Source organism: Ochotona princeps, chromosome 6, assembly GCF_030435755.1.
Source record: "Ochotona princeps isolate mOchPri1 chromosome 6, mOchPri1.hap1, whole genome shotgun sequence".
Classification (NCBI taxonomy): domain Eukaryota; kingdom Metazoa; phylum Chordata; class Mammalia; order Lagomorpha; family Ochotonidae; genus Ochotona; species Ochotona princeps.
Genome location: NC_080837.1, coordinates 52858950 through 52880306, shown reverse-complemented (window position 1 = coordinate 52880306; position 21357 = coordinate 52858950). Strand labels below are relative to the sequence as shown.

The following is a 21357-nucleotide window of genomic DNA, read 5'->3' as shown; positions in this document are numbered from 1 at the left end:
GGGGTAAGGTAGAAGAATCTAGGGCAAATACTGGATTTGGTCTGTTCTTTTAGCATGCCATGCCAGAGTTTGGCCAGCAGAAGCCTTACAATTTAGGAGACATAAATAATTTCTACCAGCAGAGGAAAGGAGCTTCCAATAGCCATTTTACTACAGACGCCACCTCCGGTGTTCCTATGCTAGTGGCTCACCTAGGAAATCCCCATGGAATTAACAGTCTCAACAGTTTCAGATCCAGCAAGATATGTCTGCTACCAGAGTCAACACCTTCCTCAAAAGAATAGAAATATAGGGTATTTTCTACATAGTGCATTAATTTTAAAGAAATCTGAACCAACCATTCTAAAGGCATAGCAAAATTGAATTCCTTATTTTGGAAGTTATTTTCCAAAAACAAGTACTTTGGCCACTTGAATTCATTTCATATTCCAACAACTTAAGAGTGATCAGACATTTCCTGTGGAGTTTCCCCTGCTGATGATAAATGCTGCTCCCAAATAAAACTCAGCAGTCAATAGGATCAGCTTTAACAAACTCTTTTTCTTGTAAAGACAGGAATGAAGCAGAGGCTTAGCCACAGTGGCTTTACTTCTATTTTTGAAAATCTAGCTATAATAACTCTGTAAACAAACATTCCCTCTTCTTCCCAACAATTGAAGAGGGGACATACCTCAGAAGGCACTTGCTGTGTGCTTATGTAATAGATCAGAAACAGCCTCATTTTGTCTTCTGGAGTTCCCGCTACAAAAGAGAAAACATTAAAAACGGTATTCCTAAGTGCAGTACTTAAGTATTCTAACACCTTAACAAGAACATTAAAATTCAAAGTATAAACAAATGTGGCAAATAAAAATATCGTTCTTTTCAACTAAGTTAAGGTAATAAGCACTACAACTGCAACCAAAGAAAATACAAATATGCAAGAAAATCCTATGGTCTGAAATTTCTACGTTTGGATGATATTTTTTGGACATAAACCTCAGAAATGAAAGACAAACTATCATACATTATAAAAACAGGTTATTTCTGAGATGCTAGGGGATGCTAGAAACAATTTCAAAAGGACCATGTGTATACAAATGGCACATCCTAGGAAACTGTAGGTATTGGAGACTGGGAAATGTTGGCTGGCTAAGTGAAGCCGATGAGCTGAGCCTACAGTTTCAACTTCTCAAATCGGGGCCCTCCATATTCACATGTCTTCTCTTTCTGAGGGATATTATGAACTATATGATTTGGAAAAGACATTTTCATTTTAAAAAGGACACTACTGTGTTACACTACAAAGTTTAAGGCAAAGTAAGACCTCAGGGATTTCTCCTTTGTGCAGAGTGGTTTGAGCCACGTTATTCCATTACCCAAAGCCTAAAGATATCCTGAGAAACTCACTTATCCTCCTTTCTACTGGATTCCCCTGGGAAACAAAAAGGTCAAAATACTGTTTGCAACATTTAAAAAGTTATTCCAATGTTGTGTCCTAACTGTACATATTTAATTACCAAAAAAACCCCCTAGTAGTTCAATTTTTTAGTATAATTTGGAAATTCAGACACTCATTCTCAACTTATTATTGACTCCCCCAATCCAATAGAGCAGTAAATTAAAGTGAATCAGTGATCGGATCCCAAGTTCCCACGCTTGTAAGTAAATATATCCAGGACATTTTGAATGTTAGGTTGAGACTCAGGGTCCTCTTTGAACCCCAGGAGACCAATGATGCTTTTGTTCTAATGGGTGAGTAGCTCACGCTGCATTAAAGCTCCTAGGAGACTCCTGTGGGCTGCATTCCCATCAATGAGTAGTTTCAGAACCTTTAGTATTAGCTACTGGGATCTATGTCCAATCCCAAAACTTTTCAGTAAGAGTTCTTAGGGGAGAAACTTGAAACTGTGTACAGAGCTTGTAGAACTTACTTATTAATGTCTGTAAGGGTTCACAGCTTCCTTTTTTACTCAATGGGTAATAATCATCAATACTATTTATTTTGATGTTCCAATTGTCATAATTTAAAGCCTCTTCAAACTGGTGAGTCCTTCTAACATGTTTCATTTTTTTGAGTACTATCTTTGCTTTCTAACACCAAAAAAGTTCTATTCCCCTTAAGTACTTTCTTTCCCTTTTCTAGCCCTGGAATCAGCTACTTTTCCAAGCAGTCCTGGTAGAAACTGCCATATAGAAGCAAAATATGTACTAGCATCTCAGGCCCTCTCAGTTGGCAGAGCTACAAAACACTATGAGTACATGCACACACACAATCTATATTTGACGAGTATATAGACAAAACAGTTCACAACGATAAATCACTTTTAGATCCATGTTTTAACTCTTTAGAGCAAATGAAAGTAATTAGAAAGAGTATCACGCACAGACACTTGCTTCCATGCCATACTTTTCCTTAGGAATCAGCACAAACTGAGCTTTAGCTCAATTTATTTTCAGCTCATCTTATTTTTATAGATTTATTTCTTTGTAAGAGTGACAGAAAGAGGGCCTGGTGCAATAGCCTAGCAGTTAAAAGTCCTCGCCTTGAATGTGCCAGGATTCCATATGGGCTCCGGTTTTAATTCAGGCGGCCCTGCTTCCCATCCAGCTCCCTACTTGTGGCCTGGGAAAGCAATCGAGGACAGTCCAAAGCCTTGGGACTTTGCACCCACATGGGAGACATGGAAGAGGCTCCGGGCTCCTGGCTTCAGATTGGCAGAGCTCCAGCTGTTGCGGCTGCCTGGGGAGTGAACCAGTGGACGGAAGATCTTCCTCTCCATTTCTCCTCCTCCCTATCTAACTTTCCAATAAAAATAAATAATTCTTTAAAAAAAAAGTGACAGAAGAATCAAGATAGCGGAATAGGGTAAGGACACATTTAAACGGACGGAAAAAACATTTAATCATGATGAAGCAGAGAGGACATATTTCAGGAAATAGGAAAGGACAGAATAACAGCAGAGGGGTACCTGGAGACTGACAGATACAGGAAAGCAGCGGGCACAGCAGTGTGGTGTTGCAGAGACTGATACTCCAGCACGGAGATCTGATCTCCACCAGCAGCCAGAACTCCACAAGCAACTAGGTGGGAAGGGACTTTCACTGGGAGCTTGGGAGGTGAAGCCAGAGAAAGACCTGTCCGTCCTGCTGGTCCGTTTGATTTGACCAGGAGCAGAGACAGAGCAGCAGATCTCAGACGGGCAGTGTGAGAACAGAGTGGATTTTACAGCCCAGTCAGCCCCCTTGAGCTGAATTGGGCACCATTTTGCGTAAGGGGGAAAGGGGAAGCAAAAGGACTGAGTATACACTGAACTGGGAGTGAACTCCTTTCTGACTCAGTGAACTGCAGCAACGTGGCACCCAGACGTAACGTACAACAGGTTCCGACAAGATCAGCGCCACCAACAACCTAATTATATAGGACACCTGGTGTCTCTCTAATCCTGGGACCTGCTCCAACTGGAAGTGGGAGAAAGGTTGCATAGAGACAACGGTGCAGCCTCAGCACGGTATCACAGGAGGTGGAAAGTGGTGAGCCAGCAGCTAGGGCTGTGGAGACCACGGTGGAAATATGACATAAGAACCCAGACCTGGAACTTGCTGGAGGTTGTGGCACAAGTGGCTGTAAGCAAAAAGTTGTGTACCCACTGCAATAAGTAAAATCGCATTGTAGACCTGTGGGTGACACAGCTTAGAAACCTGCCCCAAGGAGAAGACTCTGCTAACCAGAAGTACAATGATCAAGAGCAAAAGAAGAGACAAAGGCAAAATGAATATTACTGAAAACTCCCCTGCAAAGGAGCAAAACCCTATGCCAACCTCAGAGTTAACTGAGGAAGACATAGAGAAAATGGGGCACACAGAATCTGTAAGACTCATTTTAAAGATTCTGATCAAAAATGAGAAGCTCATGCAAGAGTTCAAAGAATTTAAGGAAGCAATAAAGCAAATCAAGGCTGATATATCAGAAATTGAGAACATAGTAGAGCAAATTAAAAGTACTGTAGAGTCTCCAAAATAGAATGAAGCAAGCAGAAGAAAGAATCTCAGAATTGGAAGATATTTCCTGTCACCAGGAGGAAGCAAACAAAAAGCTGGAAGCAGAGCTGGATCAGGCCAAAAAAAGTATTCAAGAATTGAAAGACACTATTAAAAGGCCAAATATAAGAGTTATGGGAATCCCAGAAGGTACAGAAAGAAAATTTGAGTTTACAAATGTATTTAATGAAATAATAAAGGAAAATTTCCCTAATCTGGAGAAAGAATTGGGAAATAAGATCCACGAGGGGTACAGAACTCTCAACAGGCTTCATCAAAAGTGATCTTCACCAAGACACATGATCTTCAAGCTCTCTTCAATTGAACATAAGGAAAAGATCCTTAAATGTGCACGTGAAAAAAATCAATTGACATATAAAGGAACGCCAATTAACTCACAGGAGATCTCTCACAGGAAACTCTACAGGCAAGAAGAGAATGGAGTGACATATTCCAGATTCTAAAAGAAAAAAATTGTCGGCCTAGGATAACATATCCAGCAAAGCTTTCTGTTGTCTTTGAAAATGAAATAAAATTCTTCCACAGTAAAGAAAAGCTAAAAGAATATGCCTCTTCCAAACCTGCCCACAAATGATATTTCAAGATGTTCTCTTGGCAGAGAAGAGGAATAGCACCTACCAAAACCAAAGGCAAACGGGAAGAACATCCCAGTAAAATGACAACAGAAGACTAAACCAATGAATAACCCATTTCTAAAATAACAGGACCAAAGTAACACCCATGTATATTAAACTCTGAATGTAAATGGCTTAAGCTCAATCAAATGTCATAGAGTAGTAGACTGGATTAAAAAACAATTTACTGTCTGGAGACATACTTCAACAAAGATCAGCGCAAACTATATCACATGGTTTTGTTGTTTTCTGTTGGTTTCATCTCTTCAAAACACTTTCTTCTGATTAAATCATTCAATGACTCGTAGATCATGCAGTAGCATCATTTTCTTCAAGAAGGTTCTTGATTTTCACTTCTTTAGCTACATATTAGTCATTTAATAGCATGTTATTTAACTTCTTGGTGTTGTTAATTTCTTTTTTCTGCCGGATGTTGATTTTGTTTTGTGGCTTTTTATTTAAGGGGATGTATAGTAGCTGTGTAATGGAGACTGTCATATCTAGTAACATGTCATTTAACTTCAGGCATTGTAAATTTCTTTTTTTCGTTCTATTGTTGATTTTTATCATGACTTTTCATTTAATAAATGGAGACTTGTGAAATGGAGACTTTGTGAAATGGAGACTTAACATCCAGATGTGAGGATGCAGTGTGGCATGCATTTCTGCTTCCAGACAAAGATGGACTTACAATGAAAGTGTTTACTATATCTTGACAATAGGATTTGGAACTCTCTGCCATTGTTCATGCCAGCAATGATGGACATATGACTGAGTATGAAGAACTATATGTTAGTAATGATATAGAGGAACTATGTGGGGGGGAGGGAATTGGGGAGGGGATAAGGGAATATGGAGCTGTATCATAAAATGATAGCAATAATAAAATGTAAAAAAAAAATTCAGAAACAAAAAAAGGGACAGAGAGAGGGGGAGAAAAATCATTCATCTGCTGTTTCACTCTCCTAATGCTTTTAATAGTCAGGGCTGGCCAGGCTGAATGAAGCCAGGAGCCTGAAATTCCATCTGCATCTCCCTCTGGGCTGCAGGGACCAGGTATCTGAGCCATTGTCTGCTGCCTTCCGAGAAGCAGGTATTCGGTTCAGAACAGCAACTGGAACTTGAACCTGCACTGCAATGTGAGAGCGAGGAACTTAGTCCTTTGTACTTTAACACCCACCCCAGATTTATCACTTTAAAACAAATGAATATAAAAGGCACACACTTAAAAACATTTTTAAGAAAATTCAGTGGGAGCAGGCATTTAGCCTAGTGGCTGGACAGCCTGTGCCCCGAACTGGAATGGCCGAGCTTGACTTTGGCCTTGCCTGACTCCAACTTCCTGCTAATGCACACCAGGGAAGCAGTAGTGATGGCTCAGGCACTTGGGCTCCTGCCTACACGTGGAGCCCTGGACTGTGTTCCTGCTGGGCTCTGGTTGCCAGCTGTGGTCATCTAAGGAATGTTCTAGCAGGTGGGAGCTTGAAAAACAGTAATCCTATTCAAATTTTACTGAAATTGAAAATGCTGGACTCATTATCAATTGTGAAATATCAGATTTTCAGTCCGTACCATCAGGGTCTGATATTATATCTAGGAGAGACTTATCCAGAGTGGTTTTGCTCATTATTTTTTCTTCATATTCAAAATACACATCCAGTTTTCTTGCCTGTTTGAAAATAAATATTAGATAAGAACACAGTAAGTAGTGATAATTTGTTAAAGGTCTCTCAACTTACATACTTTTAAATTCTATGATCAATTTTTAAAAGCAAGTTTTCATTACTAATAAATTCTAAAGGTTCTTCTGATCAGGCATTAAATATAAAAAACCCACCAGCAATAGATATTTTATTTACCACGCTCTGATTAATAAATTCAAAATAACTCTGCGTGTACATAAATATTAGCAAAGATACAAAAGAATTTTCAACTACTGTACTGTAATTATTGTACAGCAATTAAAATAAAAACCATATTGTTTTCCATGAAAACTAATGTCTAATGGTCATACTATATTTACTTTAGTGTGTATCCACATAGCTTCCCTTTCATTGAACAATTACCCTAATTAAAACTATCATTCACTTTCCTATTTAATACATTTTGATGTTTTAGATCATGGAAAAGCATTAAAACTTTTCCCATATATTTTCTAATTTAAAATTTTGATGATTATAGTTATCCATATGAAATCTACCTGTTAGGATTCTTTAAAGCAAGTAACATTTGTCATTATCAACTTTCTAAGCCACAGATAACAGAAAAACAAAAACATACTTTCTGATGAACAGGTTAGGGTGGGAATATAAACCTTTCATGACATAAATCAGGAATTTAGTAAAGCTAACACAGAATCAATATACAAACAGAAAAACATAGGTGTACTATACTAATTGACTGATTTAAATTGTAACCAACTGAGAAGCAGGAAGCAATTACTTTTTTTAAATTTATTTAAGAGGCAAAGGGAAAGAGAACTCCCATCTGCTGACTCCCTCCCCAAATGTCTGCAATGGCCGGGGCTTGGTCATATTGAAACTGGGAGTCAGGAACTCAATCCATGTCTCAATTCCAGTGATGGGAGCTCAACTACTTCAGGTACCACGCACTGCATCCCAGGTGCGCAACAGCAGGAAGGTGGCATCAGGAGCAGAGAGCCAGGAAAATTCAGGCATTTCTACATAGGATGCAGGTGTCCCAAGTGGTAACTTAACTGCCAAGTGATGTTTTATGAATTCACTTGATAGTGGTTTGGGGACACAAAAATGGTTCATTTCACCCAAATCAGTGATTTGAAGGTTCACTAGAGTACAGTCTAACAGCAGAGAGTGATTCCCTCCACAAGTGACCCCTGTGACAGTCCCTCACAGTGGCACACAGGCCTGAGTTTGAAATGAACAAACTATTCAGATAGGGCAAAAGAACATCACACAAAGGTATACATTGAGAAGACTCAGTTCTCAATTCTGTCCTTTTCTACAACATTTCTACCTACTCTAGGTATTTATTTGGGTTATTTCTGCCAGTTACAAATTTACAAAAACATAAAGTCTATATTCTAATGTCCTTCTCCTTCCTGACAGAAAAAATAGAAGAAAGTTATTTTTAAAAGTTCATGGAAAAATCAAATTAAAAGCTCATCTTGATATAAAAAAAAACGAAGTCCATCGATAGTTTTTCCTAATACACATTTTCCACGAACCTTCTGAAGACCCTCTGAAATACACTCTCCTGTCCCTTCTCATTCCTGATCAGCACAGACTGCATCAGTACAGGGAGAATCACTTAAAGATTATTACAGCATATTAAAGGAAACCCTACATCATAAAGTCTCTGAACCTCCATGGTCTTCAGGTTCCAAAGAAACAGGAGTTATTTTAACTGCTGTATAAAGCTAAACAGAATGCTAAAACAGGTTAACAGCTGAAGTCCTAGCAATCAGAAAATCTTAGATAGTTAAAAATGGACAGAAGAAAGGTTAAGTGATCTTATTTAACAGACCATGGTAGGGTATGAGAAGTGAAACAGTGAAGACAGTGGAAGAGAATTCTTGCAGAACCATGATGGTAGCAAAAACTGTTGATGTGAACAATAGATTTGGAAAAGCTATTGTCTGTAAAGCCAGAGATGAAAGGGCGAAGGCAGTAACATGCACAGGTGTTACACTGACATCCAGGCCTTTCACATTCTGACTCAGGTTACCAGATGTGTTCCTCCTAGCTCAGTTCTCCCTAGTCACAGCATTCTCTGACTTTTCATTAAGCCCTGTGTATGCTTTTAATCCTCTAGGTCAACATTCAAATTATTCTCTTACACTAGCTTTTTAAGAATATATTCCTCGAGAGACTCGCAAGATGGCCGACATAGGAGGAAGACTGTGAGGGAACTCACAGACAGAGAGGGCTAGAACGTGACAAAAGCGTAAGTGGAGCAGCACAGAGCTACAGGGAGAAGAACGTGAAGTTCCCTGGACAGTGTGGAGCCAAAAAAATCCACACAACTTGGAAGAGCAACCAGGGAAAAACAAAACAAAGGGCAGGAAAGACGGCTTTCCACTCCTGACCTGCTGAGTCACCTTTGAGTGCAGACGCTGAGAGCCGCAGTCGACCCGCAGACCTCAGGACCCGCAGACTCTGTGGCCGTGAGGACCAGCAGTGATCAGGACCCACTGGCACCTGCCCACCCTAGTCGCCAGGACCCGCCAGGACCTGCACCTGCTGCAGACATCAGGACCCGCTGGCATCCGCCCACCCTAGTCGCCAAGCCCCGCCAGGACCTGCACCCGCCGCAGTCTCCAGGTCCCATCGGGACCCGTCAGGACCTGCACCGGACACAGTCGCCAGGAGACGCACCCGCGGCGAGGGTTCCCACCAGAGGAAGAGGCAGACTGCAAGAACCTGAGGTTTGAGTGAGTTGGGTGGGGACAGTGGTGGGTTGGAGGCTCCGGGAGTTGGCCCCCCAGGGGCATGCACAGAGCCTGAACACCCTTGGTGCTCATCTCCCCGCCCCTCCCCCCCGAGACTCCAGCATCTAGGGACACAGGGCGAGTGCCTTGAAACTGCCAAAACTGTGTCTGGGAGGTGACGCACAGCGGTCCTGTGCACTGAGGAGAAAGGCAAAAGGCACACTGAATACTCCCCCGTGCCTTTGCGGTCTGGCACTCAGCTGGGCGGTGCTATCCCACAGGAACCCAAGCACGCCTCTGGGCTGGGCAGTCCCGTGCTAGCACTGGGGTGGGCGGGCCTGCGCAGGAGGCGCTTCCAGAGAGCACCTGGAACACCCCACGCCCTATAGTCCCGTGCTTGGGAGACACACCAGGAGGGCACTGCGGACCTGCGTGCAGGAGGCGTTCCCAGAGAGCACCTGGAACCTCCACACCCTGCAGTCCCTGGCACTGGGGACACACCGAGAAAGCACCTAGAATCCTCCGAGCCCTGTGATCCCGCGCATAGGGGGGCGTGCACAGAGAGTGCCTTCACTCCCCCACACCCTGTGGTAGCATACCTGTAGGGGATGAGCTGAGAGTGCGCTTTGAATCCGCTGGGCCCTGGAAGTGGCGCCCTGAGGTCCAGTGTTCTGGAGACGCACCAAAAGTGCCTTGAAAATTCCCACACCCTGCTACTCCACGCCTGCAGACTCCGATCTCTACAGGATAGTGCTTGGAGACCCCTCAGCACACTGGTGCCTAGGTCTCTCAAAAAAGAAACACTAACACAATGGGAAGAAATACCAGAAAAGGTAATGATCCAGATGAGAGAGCCAACACCCCACCAATAAAGGATAAAAAGCCAATGTCTATTTTGGAGATGCGAGATGAAGACATAGAAGATCTACCAGACAAAGAATTCAAAAAAATAATGTTAAAATATGTCAGAGACAATGAGAAGAATTGGGAGGACTTCAAGGAATTCAAGAACCACATAGTCACAGAAATACAACAAATGAAAAGTAAAATCCTTGACTTAGAGCACAAAATTGAGAGCCTAACCAACAGAACAAATACAGCAGAAGAGAGGATCTCTGAAACGGAAGACACAAAACGAACATACCCAGTTCATTAAACGGCTGGAGACAAGTCTGAACAAAGCCAATAAGACCATACAAGAAATGAAAGACAACCTCAGAAAATCGAATATTACGATTATTGGCCTTCCTGAAGGAGCGGAAAAAGAGTCAGGAATGCAAATGGTGCTTGACGAAATTATAGAGGAAAACTTCCAAAACACTTGGAACATGAACCCAGCCCAAATCCAGGACGGTCAGAGGACTCCCAGCAGATATGACCCAAAGCGGTCTTCACCCAGACATATGGTGCTCAAGTTCCACTCCAACGAAGACAAAGAAAGAATCCTGAGACAAGTACGAAGCAGAGAAAAGATCACATACCGGGGAAAACCAATCAGGATTACTACTGACTTCTCTGAAGAGACCTTACAAGCAAGAAGAGAATGGACAAAGATCTTCCAAATCCTGAATCAGAACAACTGTCAACCAAGAATATTGTACCCAGCAAAGATCTCATTCGTATTTGAGAACGAAATCAAATACTTTCATAGCAAAGAGAAATTAGAAGAATATGCCAGCACAAAACCAGCTCTACAAAATCTCCTTAGAAATGCACTAAATCCAGAAAAAAAGGAGGTGAATCATAAGCAAAGATGGCAAACAGGAAGGTCTCCCCACTAAAGTCCACACAAGGAAGGGCAATTACACAGATATCAACACCCACAAAAACAAGTATGGCAGGGCAAAATCACAACCTCTCAATTTTAACTCTTAACACAAATGACCTGAACTCACCAATCAAAAGGCATAGATTAACAGAATGGATTATCAGACAGCACCCAACTACCTGTTGCCTACAAGAGACACATCTAACCAGAAGAGATTCGAAGAAGCTGAAAGTGAAAGGTTGGAAACAGATATTTCATGCCAATGGACGAGAAAAAAAGGCTGGGGTAGCTGTCTTAATTTCAGATGATGTGGACTTCAATCTGACACACATCAAAAAGGACAGGGAAGGACATTATATATTGGTGAAGGGACTGATCCATCAGGAAGTAATTACCATTGTGAACATATATGCACCAAATTCAAACACACCTAGCTACGTGAAGCAATTACTTACGGACTTAAGGGGAGACATAGATATGCACACAATAATAGTGGGTGATCTTAACACCCCCCTAACAACAACAGACAGATCAACAAAACAAAAACTCAACAAAGAAACAACAGAGCTCATACAAACAATAGAACAACTGGACTTGGTTGACATTTATAGAATTTTTTACTCTAAGGCCACAGATTATACATTTTTTTCAGCAGTGCATGGCACCTTCTCCAGGATCGACCACATGATAGGACACAAAGCAAACCTAAATAACTTCAAAAAGATAGGAATCATACCATGTACCCTCTCAGACCACCACGGAATGAAACTGGAAATCAGCAATTCAAAATGCCCCAGGAAATACAGAAACTCTTGGAGGCTGAACAATATGCTATTAAACGAACAATGGATCAGAGAAGAAATTAAAGATGAGATCAAAAAATTTATGGAAACCAATGAAAACTCTGAAACAACATTCCAAAATTTGTGGGACACTGCCAAAGCAGTGCTACGGGGTAAACTCATCGCAATTGGAGCTCATGTCAAGGCCCAAGAGAGGCGCCAAATACAGGAACTAAACACACACCTCCAGGAATTGGAAAAACAACAGAAGAGCCCCACATACAATAGGAAACAAGAAATCATCAAAACAAGGGAGGAAATTAATCAGATAGAAATTAAAAAAAAACGATACACAAAATCAATGAATCAAAAAGCTGGTTTTTTGAGAAGATAAACAAGATAGACACCCCACTGGCCCGACTGACAAAGAAAAAACAAGAGAAGGCAAGAATTAACAGCATCAAAGATGAAAAAGGCAACATAACAACAGACACCGCATCCATTAAGGACATAATTAGAAATTACTACAAAGCACTGTACTCCAACAAATCAGAAGATCACCAAGAAATGGAAAAGTTCTTAGACTTCTACCACCTGCCAAAACTTAGCCCAGAGGCAACAAACGACCTGAACAAACCCATAACTGAAGCAGAGATTGAATCAGTGATTAAAGACCTCCCAACAAAGAAAAGCCCAGGCCCAGATGGCTTCACTACAGAATTCTACAAAACATTCCGAACAGAACTGACCCCAATCCTCTACAAACTCTTCAAAACAATAGAAAAAGAAGCAACCCTTCCAAACTCATTCTATGAAGCCAACATTACCTTAATCCCAAAACCAGACAGAGAACTAACAGAGAAGGAAAACTACAGACCTATCTCTTTGATGAACATTGATGCTAAGATTCTCAACAAAATCCTAGCCAACAGAATTCAAAAACACATCAGACAGATCGTTCATCCAGATCAAGTAGGATTCATCCCTGGAATGCAGGGATGGTTCAACATTCGCAAATCCATAAATGTGATACACCACATCCAAAAACTGAAAAACAAGAATCACATGATAGTATCAATAGATGCAGAAAAAGCTTTCGACAAAATCCAACACCACTTCCTACTAAAAACTCTAGCCAAGGTAGGCATAGATGGAAAAATCCACAACATAATTAAAGCCATATATGAAAAACCCAACGCCAGCATCATACTGAATGGAGAAAAACTGGAACCCTTCCCACTGAGATCTGGAACAAGACAGGGATGTCCGCTTTCTCCACTACTATTCAACATAGTCCTAGAGGTACTCGCTGAGGCCATAAGATAAGAAAAAGAAATCAGAGGAATCCAAATGGGAAACGAAGAAGTCAAGCTCTCACTATACGCAGATGATATGATTCTTTATGTAGAAGAGCCAAGAGACTCAATACAGAGACTGCTAGAACTTGTACGAGAGTTTGGTAAAGTGGCAGGGTACAAAATTAATGAACAAAAATCAACAGCCATAGTGTATGCGAACAGCCCCAAGATGGAAAAAGACTTAACCAGCAAGATACCATTCAAAATAACAGAGAAAAGTATGAAATATCTGGGAATAAATCTAACCAAAAATGTAGGAGACTTATTTGAAGAAAACTACAAACTACTTAAAAAAGAAATTGAACAAGACCTCAAAAGATGGAGTAACATCCCATGCTCCTGGATAGGTAAAATCAATATCATTAAAATGTCTATACTGCCAAAAGCAATATATACATTCAACGCAATCCCAATCAAATTGCCCAAAACATTCTTCATGGAACTGGAAACAATGATCCAAAGGTTCATCTGGAAACACAAAAAACCACGGATAGCTAGAACCATCCTGAAGAATAGGAAGTTAGCAGGGGGAATCACAGTTCCGGACCTCTGGACATACTATAGGGCAGTGGTTATCAAAACAGCGTGGTACTGGCACAAAGATAGAGAGGAAGATCAATGGAGCAGAATAGAAACACCAGAAGGGAGCCCAAACAGGTACAGCCAAATAATCTTTGACAAAAAGACAAACGACAATCCAGGCAAATGGGAAGGTCTGTTCAATAAATGCTGTTGGGACAACTGGTTAATAGCCTGCAGAAACAAAAAGATAGATCCACATCTCTCACCATACACTAACATCAGATCTAAATGGATAACAGAACTAAACCTACATCCAGAAACCTTCAAACTTTTGAAAGAAAATGTTGGAAACACACTGGAACACTTAGGGGTAGGCCCTCACTTCCTAAAAAAGACTCCAAAAGCAGTAGAAATCGAGACCAAAATAAACAATTGGGACCTCATCAAACTAAGAAGCTTCTGTACAGCTAGAGAAACAATCAACAAAGTAAAAAGGCAACCCACAGAATGGGAGAAGATCTTCGCACACGACATAGGTGATAGAGGGCTAATCTCCAGAATATACAAAGAGCTACAAAACAACCAAAATGTCAAAACAAACAAGCCACTCAAGAAATGGGCACGGGAAATGGGCAAACACTTCACAAAGGAACAAACCCAAATGGCAAATAAACATATGAAAAAATGCTCAAGTTCCCTGGCAATAAGGGAAATCCAAATTAAAACATCAATGAGGTACCACCTAACGCCAGTAAGACTGGCCCACATGAATAAAAGCACCAACAACACTTGTTGGCGAGGTTGCGGGGAAAAGGGAACCCTACTCCACTGCTGGTGGGGCTGCAGGCTTGTACAGCCTCTATGGAAATCAGTATGGAGAATATTCAAACAACTCAAATTCAACATACCGTATGATCCAGCAATAGCACTCCTAGGAATATATCCAGAACACTTGTTTTATGAGAAACCAACATGTACTCCTATGCTCATAGCAGCACAATCAGTAATTGCAAAAACATGGAAGCAGCCAAAATGCCCATCAGCAGAGGATTGGATAAGAAAGCTATGGTTCATCTACTCCATGGAATACTACTCAGCTATTAAAAAAAACAAAATGCAGTTCTTTGTGGCCAAATGGGCCAAACTGGAAACCATAATGCTAAGGGAAATGAGCCAATCCCAAAAGGTTAAATACCACATGTTTGCCTTAATTTAAGATGATATGATGTTATGTATAACATGTTATGTTATGAATGTTATATGTTGTGTATAAACTAAAATTGAAATGTAAGTGAGGTGGTCACAGAAGGTGGCTAGGAACTCGCATTTATTTTTAACATATTGGTTACTCATTACTATGTCAATTAATTCCATAATGATGTAAATTTTTGCTGATGGTATGTTGGAACTTTCAATTGACTGGGATGATACTCTGCTGGCTCTGTCTTCAGACCAGAGAGGGTATACCTAAGAAGCCGTTGAACTTGACTGGACAATAAGATGCTGGACTCTATGTTTGGTATACGCTTGCAATGGGGGAATCTCAACTGAACTTGAGCTGTGGTTATGCAACAAGGTGGAGGAATCCACCATGGTGGGAGGGTTTGGGGAGGGGTGGGGAGAACCCAAGTATCTATGAAACTGTGTCACATAATACAATGTAATTAATGAATAATAAATAAATAAATAAATAAATAAATAAATAATTTTAAAAAAAGAATATATTCCTCTCCTCCATCACCTATCCACCAAAGTCTACTCATTCCCCAAGGCCTGCCTTCTTTGTAGCTTCCCTGTAGCTCCATCCATTTGTCCTCTGTCCTGACTGCCCTTCCTGAATCATCCTCTTGGCGGGAACAGCTCCTTGCCCACCTGTGTACCATTAGCACTTCATGTACTTCTCCACGGTAAACATGATCAACTTAGATTGCTGTTCTTTGTTTATGTGTCCTCCTTCTAAAGCAATGGTCTTACTAAGTGTTTCTAATAACAGGTATAACTCCTATAGGTTTAAAATAGCACTTGGATAATGGCAAATACTTGAACTTATCGAATTTTAAAGAGAACGGGACATACAACTGGTCATTTTAAAAAAGTTACAAAATGTATGTACTTCTAAAATTAAAAATGATTAAAAAAATCTAGTATTCAGTGATTCAATATATAGAATTATATATATTAAATACCATAATGGAATATGTGTAATTACATAAATCAATGAAAAAACATGGTTCAAAAATTTATACAGGTGCAGACATTTTATTCAGTTTGGTTTCTCTGACATAAGAAGGACCTTGAAAATTCCATGGAAAATGGAATTCTAGCAATAAGGAGTTTTTTTGGGGGGAGGGGGCGGTGATGAAAATACTCTAGAAGCAGGTTGTGATTTGGTTGCAGTAACTGAATATACTAAAAACCACTGAATTATATGCACTTTCAGATGGGTGTACTGTATGGTATGTGAACACTTCTCCATACGGCTGTTCTAAAACTACCTTAATATTTCATTAAGCTGATTATGACACTATACCACCTAGGAGAAAAAGAAGTGGCACTGCCTTTTCTAAACTGCATAAGAGAAGTGATATTACTGGCAAACAGGGTATTCAAGGTAACTCAATGTAGAGCTGTGGCTTTCAAATGCTGTAGAACAAGTCTCAGGACGCTCTTTCTCAAATCCTCTAGGATGCTAAACATAAAACAGGTACAAATGGCCTACTCCATATCTCTATACAGCTTAGGGTATTAGAAAACAATGTTGAAAGACTACTGATTTATATTATCTCATGTAGTTCCCCAAATAATACTATGACCTAGGAATTATTAATCTCATTTTAAAGAAGAAGAAACACACACAGAAACAAATGCACTCCAGGTTACCAGAGTAGTAGTAGTAGCAGAGTTGAGATTCAAATCCAGGTCATAGTCCAGTCAGTGTATATCACAGATAGAGTAGGAAAACATATTTTCCTCAACAACAATTTACTGCCTCCTTTACATATGCTTTATGAAAGAAAGCGTATTTGTCAATTAGTATATATTTGACTTTTTGGAAATACCATAGAAATTACATAGAAATGTTTGTCAAGAAATTTAATACATGTTTTACTAAGATTCTTGAAATAAGGGAAAGATACTAAAACAAGCTACTTCTATAATCCCAGGGATTATTCTTATACAACATGAGCTCAAAGGAGAATACAATCTGAGTGATATGGAAAACAGATAAAACACATAACATGAAATAGCAAGGTCCCCATTATAACAAATTTTGGTGGCTTAAACGAACATTATGAATAAATGAGTAAATAAAAAACCAAATGCACTACTCGAGGAGTTTAGATCATATGTACTCAGTACAGAATGCCCTAAGAGTTTCTATGAAATCTCTAAAAGAGCTAGGAGAAGAAACTTACTTAAATTCTAAATTTTCCCCCCAAAATTCAGGGTGGGCAGTTGGTTTGATGTTTCTTTCACTTTTCATTATATCGTCTCAATATTTATATCCTAGTCATAAAATATACCTGAGTACAGTGATGTTAGACATTCGGCTCTAGTTCATTGGGTTTGAAAAGAAGAAAACAAAGGCAAGTAATTTCTAAACTAACTAGCCCTTTCTTCTCCACAAGGGTTAACTTTAAGACTCAGCTGAGCAGTACAGGCAGTATATATTTTGGGGGGTTTTGAAAATCTGTTATTTGAAAATCTGTCAGATGACTCCACACAGAACACAAAAGAAATTTTCCTTTCCTTCCTAAAATTGCTGGGAATTGTTCCTTTGCTTTATCATTAGATTATAAACATACATCTCATTATCTTGGTCATTCACAGATCTGTTGTCATCGAATTATATTTTAATATTATACCACTGCCTTTAATTAAAATTATCATAGAAAATAGCCACGTAAGTAACTAAAATATTATACCATTATAATAGCACAGTACAGAATGTTCTGCTTAGAATAAAAGCCATACAATATTTCTGTAAGAAAAGATGGCATATCTATAGATTCAAAGCAGTCCTAATAAAATGCCAGCAAGATATCTGTGGCAAATTAATTTTAAGCCTTTACAAAGATGATTTATTGATCTGAAAGGCAGAATTAGAGAGAGACACAGAAATAGAGAGAGAGAGACAGAAATGGAGATACAGAGTAATCTTCCATTTTCTGGTTCATTCTCCAAACGGCTGCAATGGCTGGAGCTGAGCCAATCCGAAGCCAGGAGCTTTTGGGTTTTTCATGTGGGTACAGGGTCATTTCCCTCTGCCTTCTTTTGCTCATTAGCAGGGAGCTGGACCAGAAGTGGAGCAGTCCGGACTCGAACCAATGCCCATATGTAATGCCAGTGCCCCAAATGAGCAGCAGCTTTACTCCCTATGCCACAGCACCAGGCCCTAACTAAGCTTTATGCGGAGAGGTGAAAGACTGAGAATAGCCAATACAATATTGGAGAAGAATACGCTGAAGGACTGATACCACCTGACATCAAATTTTACAGTGAAACTACAATCTTGAAGACAGAACAGTCCAGTAGATCAGTGGGAGGGAGGGAAGGAAGATCCAGAGATAGACCTACGCAAGCATGGCTAACTACTCCTTGCCAAAGACAACAAGCAATTCCATGGAGAAAGGAGACTGTTCAACAACTAGACATCTACAAGAAAGCAAATCAATCTAGACATAACGTTTTCACAATAATTAATGCAAAACGGATCACAGATCTAAATGGAAAACTATAGATTTCCTATTAACACGGGAGAAAACCTAAATGGCATTACGATGGGGATGACTTCAGACACTACACGAAAGGCATTCTCCACGTGCGACACCTCACCAAAGGAGCTATACAGATAGCAAATAAGCATTTGAAGAGATTTTCACTCCAGGTTATCACCAGGCAAGTGCAAATTAGGGCAATGAGATACTAGTACACATCTATTAGAAAAAGCAAAATGCACAACAGTTGTAACACTAATAAATGCTGGCAAGGATTTGGACCAGTAGAAACTCATTCACGGTTGTTGGGAATGTAAAATGGTAGTCACTGGAGATAGTTTGGCAAACTTAGAAACTGAAAAACATCTTACCTCTGACTACCATGTAACTTACCATCCATGTACCCAAGTCAAGATACCTATGAGTAGGTAAATAAATGGATAAACTGTGGTACCTCTAAACAAGAGTATTACTAAGGTGAGAAGAGAAATGAGTTAACAAGTCAAGAACCCTGGAAACACTGAAAGGATCAGTGGTCTCATGCATTTGGGGTGAGAGACGGGCACCGAGAGCAAAATGAACTGGTGGAACACAAGTAATTTTTAACAGGAAACTTCCAGGGGTGGGATGTGAATTAGAACTCCGCATTTCTCACTAATTTTACTACAAAACTGCAGCTGTTCTAAAAATTCAGACTATTAAAAAGTAAGGACGACACATAACTCCTTTTGTTTTCCTTTTTATATCTAATAAAGAGTGATTACAAAATCTTGGGTATATTTCAGAGTTCTGAATAGTATCTCTTTACATTACACAAAAGGAAAGACATACAAGGTTAGTTTTACATATGCATAAAAGGATACTTAGCTTTAGCAGTATGCAGTTTCACCTTTGTAATTCAATGTACAACAAAAACCTATCTGACAGACAGAACTCATTCTAAGTCAAATAAACCAACCACAGAGATACAAAAATGATATAATCTAGAAAATCTGAGTTTAATGGAGCACAGAAGAGTAGTTACCAGGGACCAGGGATGGGGGAAATGGGAGATACTGGTCAAAGGGCACAAACATTTGGTTATGCCATAATATGCTTACCACTAGTAATGTATTACATCCCTGACAGAAGTATTCTAATCACAAACAAGATTTTTAAGAGAACTATAGATTTGATGGATATGTTAGCTTCACTGTTATAATTTCACAATGTGCATGATATCAAAACATCACTTGCACACTTTAAGTACATGCATTTTTAAAATTGTACATCAATAGAGCTGGAAAATACATATTTGCTGATACGTGTTAATATCTGCTATCACAGTCAGTATGTTACTTCTACATGAAAGATGAATTTTTTAACATTTTCGTATTGATTCACTTGAAAGGCAGAGAGAGGGGAAAACACAGAGAGAGACAGAGAGTATCTTCCAGCCACTAATTCACTCCCCAGAAGGCCACAACATTCAGAACCGGGCCAGGCCAAAGCCAGAAGCTGCATCCATGTTGCCCACGTGAGTGAAGAGCCCCTGCTGCCTTCCCAGACCATTAGCACAGAGCTCTAACCTGGGAAGCCAATAACGCAGAGGTTTAATACACTGCCCAACATCAAACCCTAGTTTCATATTTCTTGTTTTGCGATATGGAAGTAGTTTCCAGAAACTCATACTGACTAAGGAGTTGTATGATCATTCACTCACTCAAAAGCTATCTTTTACCACAAATGAAGAAAATTCTCACAGTGATTTATCTTATTTGAGATAAGAAGAGGTCAAAGACATAGACAGCTTACTGGGACCCATCTACTTAAGAATGTATTTGTCTTCATAACTGGTGAACTATCAAAACCACTTGAGCAAGTATCTCTGAGCATGCCCCACATCTGGGACCTGGGGTGGGTGGGAAACTGGGTGGGGCTTCTCCCTCAATATCCCCCTTTACCTCAGATACATGAAGGAAACAATATGGAAATAATGGTCTTAGCCACTTCCCTATAACCCTTGAACCTTTTTACCGTAATTAACTATGTAAAGATTGTCAAAAATATAATAATAATCAAAAAAAAAGAAAGGAAGAAAAAGGAAGAAAGGAAGGGAAGGAGGAAGGGAGGGAAGGAAGAAGGAAGGAAGAGTAACATGGGCAGAACTGATGCTAGGCTGAGGAACATAATCGTGCTTTGTGACATACATGAAATCTGTTCACTTCATATAAAATAATGATAAAAGTAATAGTTATTTTTGGATGATACACTATGTGATGTCTAACTACACAGGGTTATCACAGCTATCGCCTCAAACATTAAATGTGCAATTAAAAAAAAAAAGAATGTATTTGTCCCCATCTTGAAGAAAAGACCCCCAAGGTCATATTAATAAGATTACTTGGTAAGAATACTAGACAAGAAATCATTTTAAACTGATAAGCACAAGGTCTAACCAGAGAAATGCTCTGATTTCCAGTACACCAGGAAGACCTCTACATGTGATCCAGAGTAGTAACAGTCAGTCAGTCAGCTGATATAAACAAATCTGTGCTGGGCCTGGCGCAATAGCCTAGCAGTTCAAAGTCCTTGCCTTGCATGCGCCAGGATCACATATGGGCACTGGTTCTAATCCCGGCAGCCCCGCTTCCCATCCAGCTCCCTGCCTGTGGCCTGCGACAGCAGTCGAGGACGGCCCAAAGCTTTGGAACCCTGAACCCACGTGAGAGGCCCAGAAGAAGCTCCTGGCTCCTGGCTTTGGATCAGCTCAGCTAAAGCTGTTGCGGCCACTTGGAAAGTGAACCAGTGGACAGAAGATCTTCCTTGCTCTCTCCTCTTTTCTGTATATCTGACTTTCCAATAAAAATAAATCTTTAAAAAAAAGAAATGTGTGTTGGATACACACATTTAAACACTGCCTTTTAATACACAATTTGTGTGTCAATCATCAACGTAGGTTCTGGATCATTTTTTTTAAATTCAGAGTTCACTAACTCAAATGTTTTTCTTCTTTGTGTAAAGTGCGATTATCAGGAATTGCCTTTGACTTAGACACTTGTGAAGCAATCTGAACACAATGTGGCACTTTCTCATTCTTTTCCAGTGATGCTTTCCTTACTCACAATTCAAACAATATTTAAATTACCATCTTCACTCTTAGGCAC

General features: G+C 39.9%; 1 protein-coding gene across 2 annotated transcripts in view; it reads right to left on the bottom strand.

Annotated features, from left to right (window-relative positions):
- SCFD1 (sec1 family domain containing 1) overlaps positions 1-21357 on the bottom strand; it is a 293569-nt gene that overhangs the window by 22849 nt on the left and 249363 nt on the right. For both annotated transcript variants that reach the window (XM_058666288.1, XM_058666287.1), the window contains 2 exons: positions 6228-6324; positions 671-741 (listed from right to left, as the gene is read on the bottom strand). In XM_058666288.1, coding sequence (XP_058522271.1) covers positions 671-741; positions 6228-6324 — 168 coding nt within the window. The remainder of the gene's footprint in view (positions 1-670; positions 742-6227; positions 6325-21357) is intronic.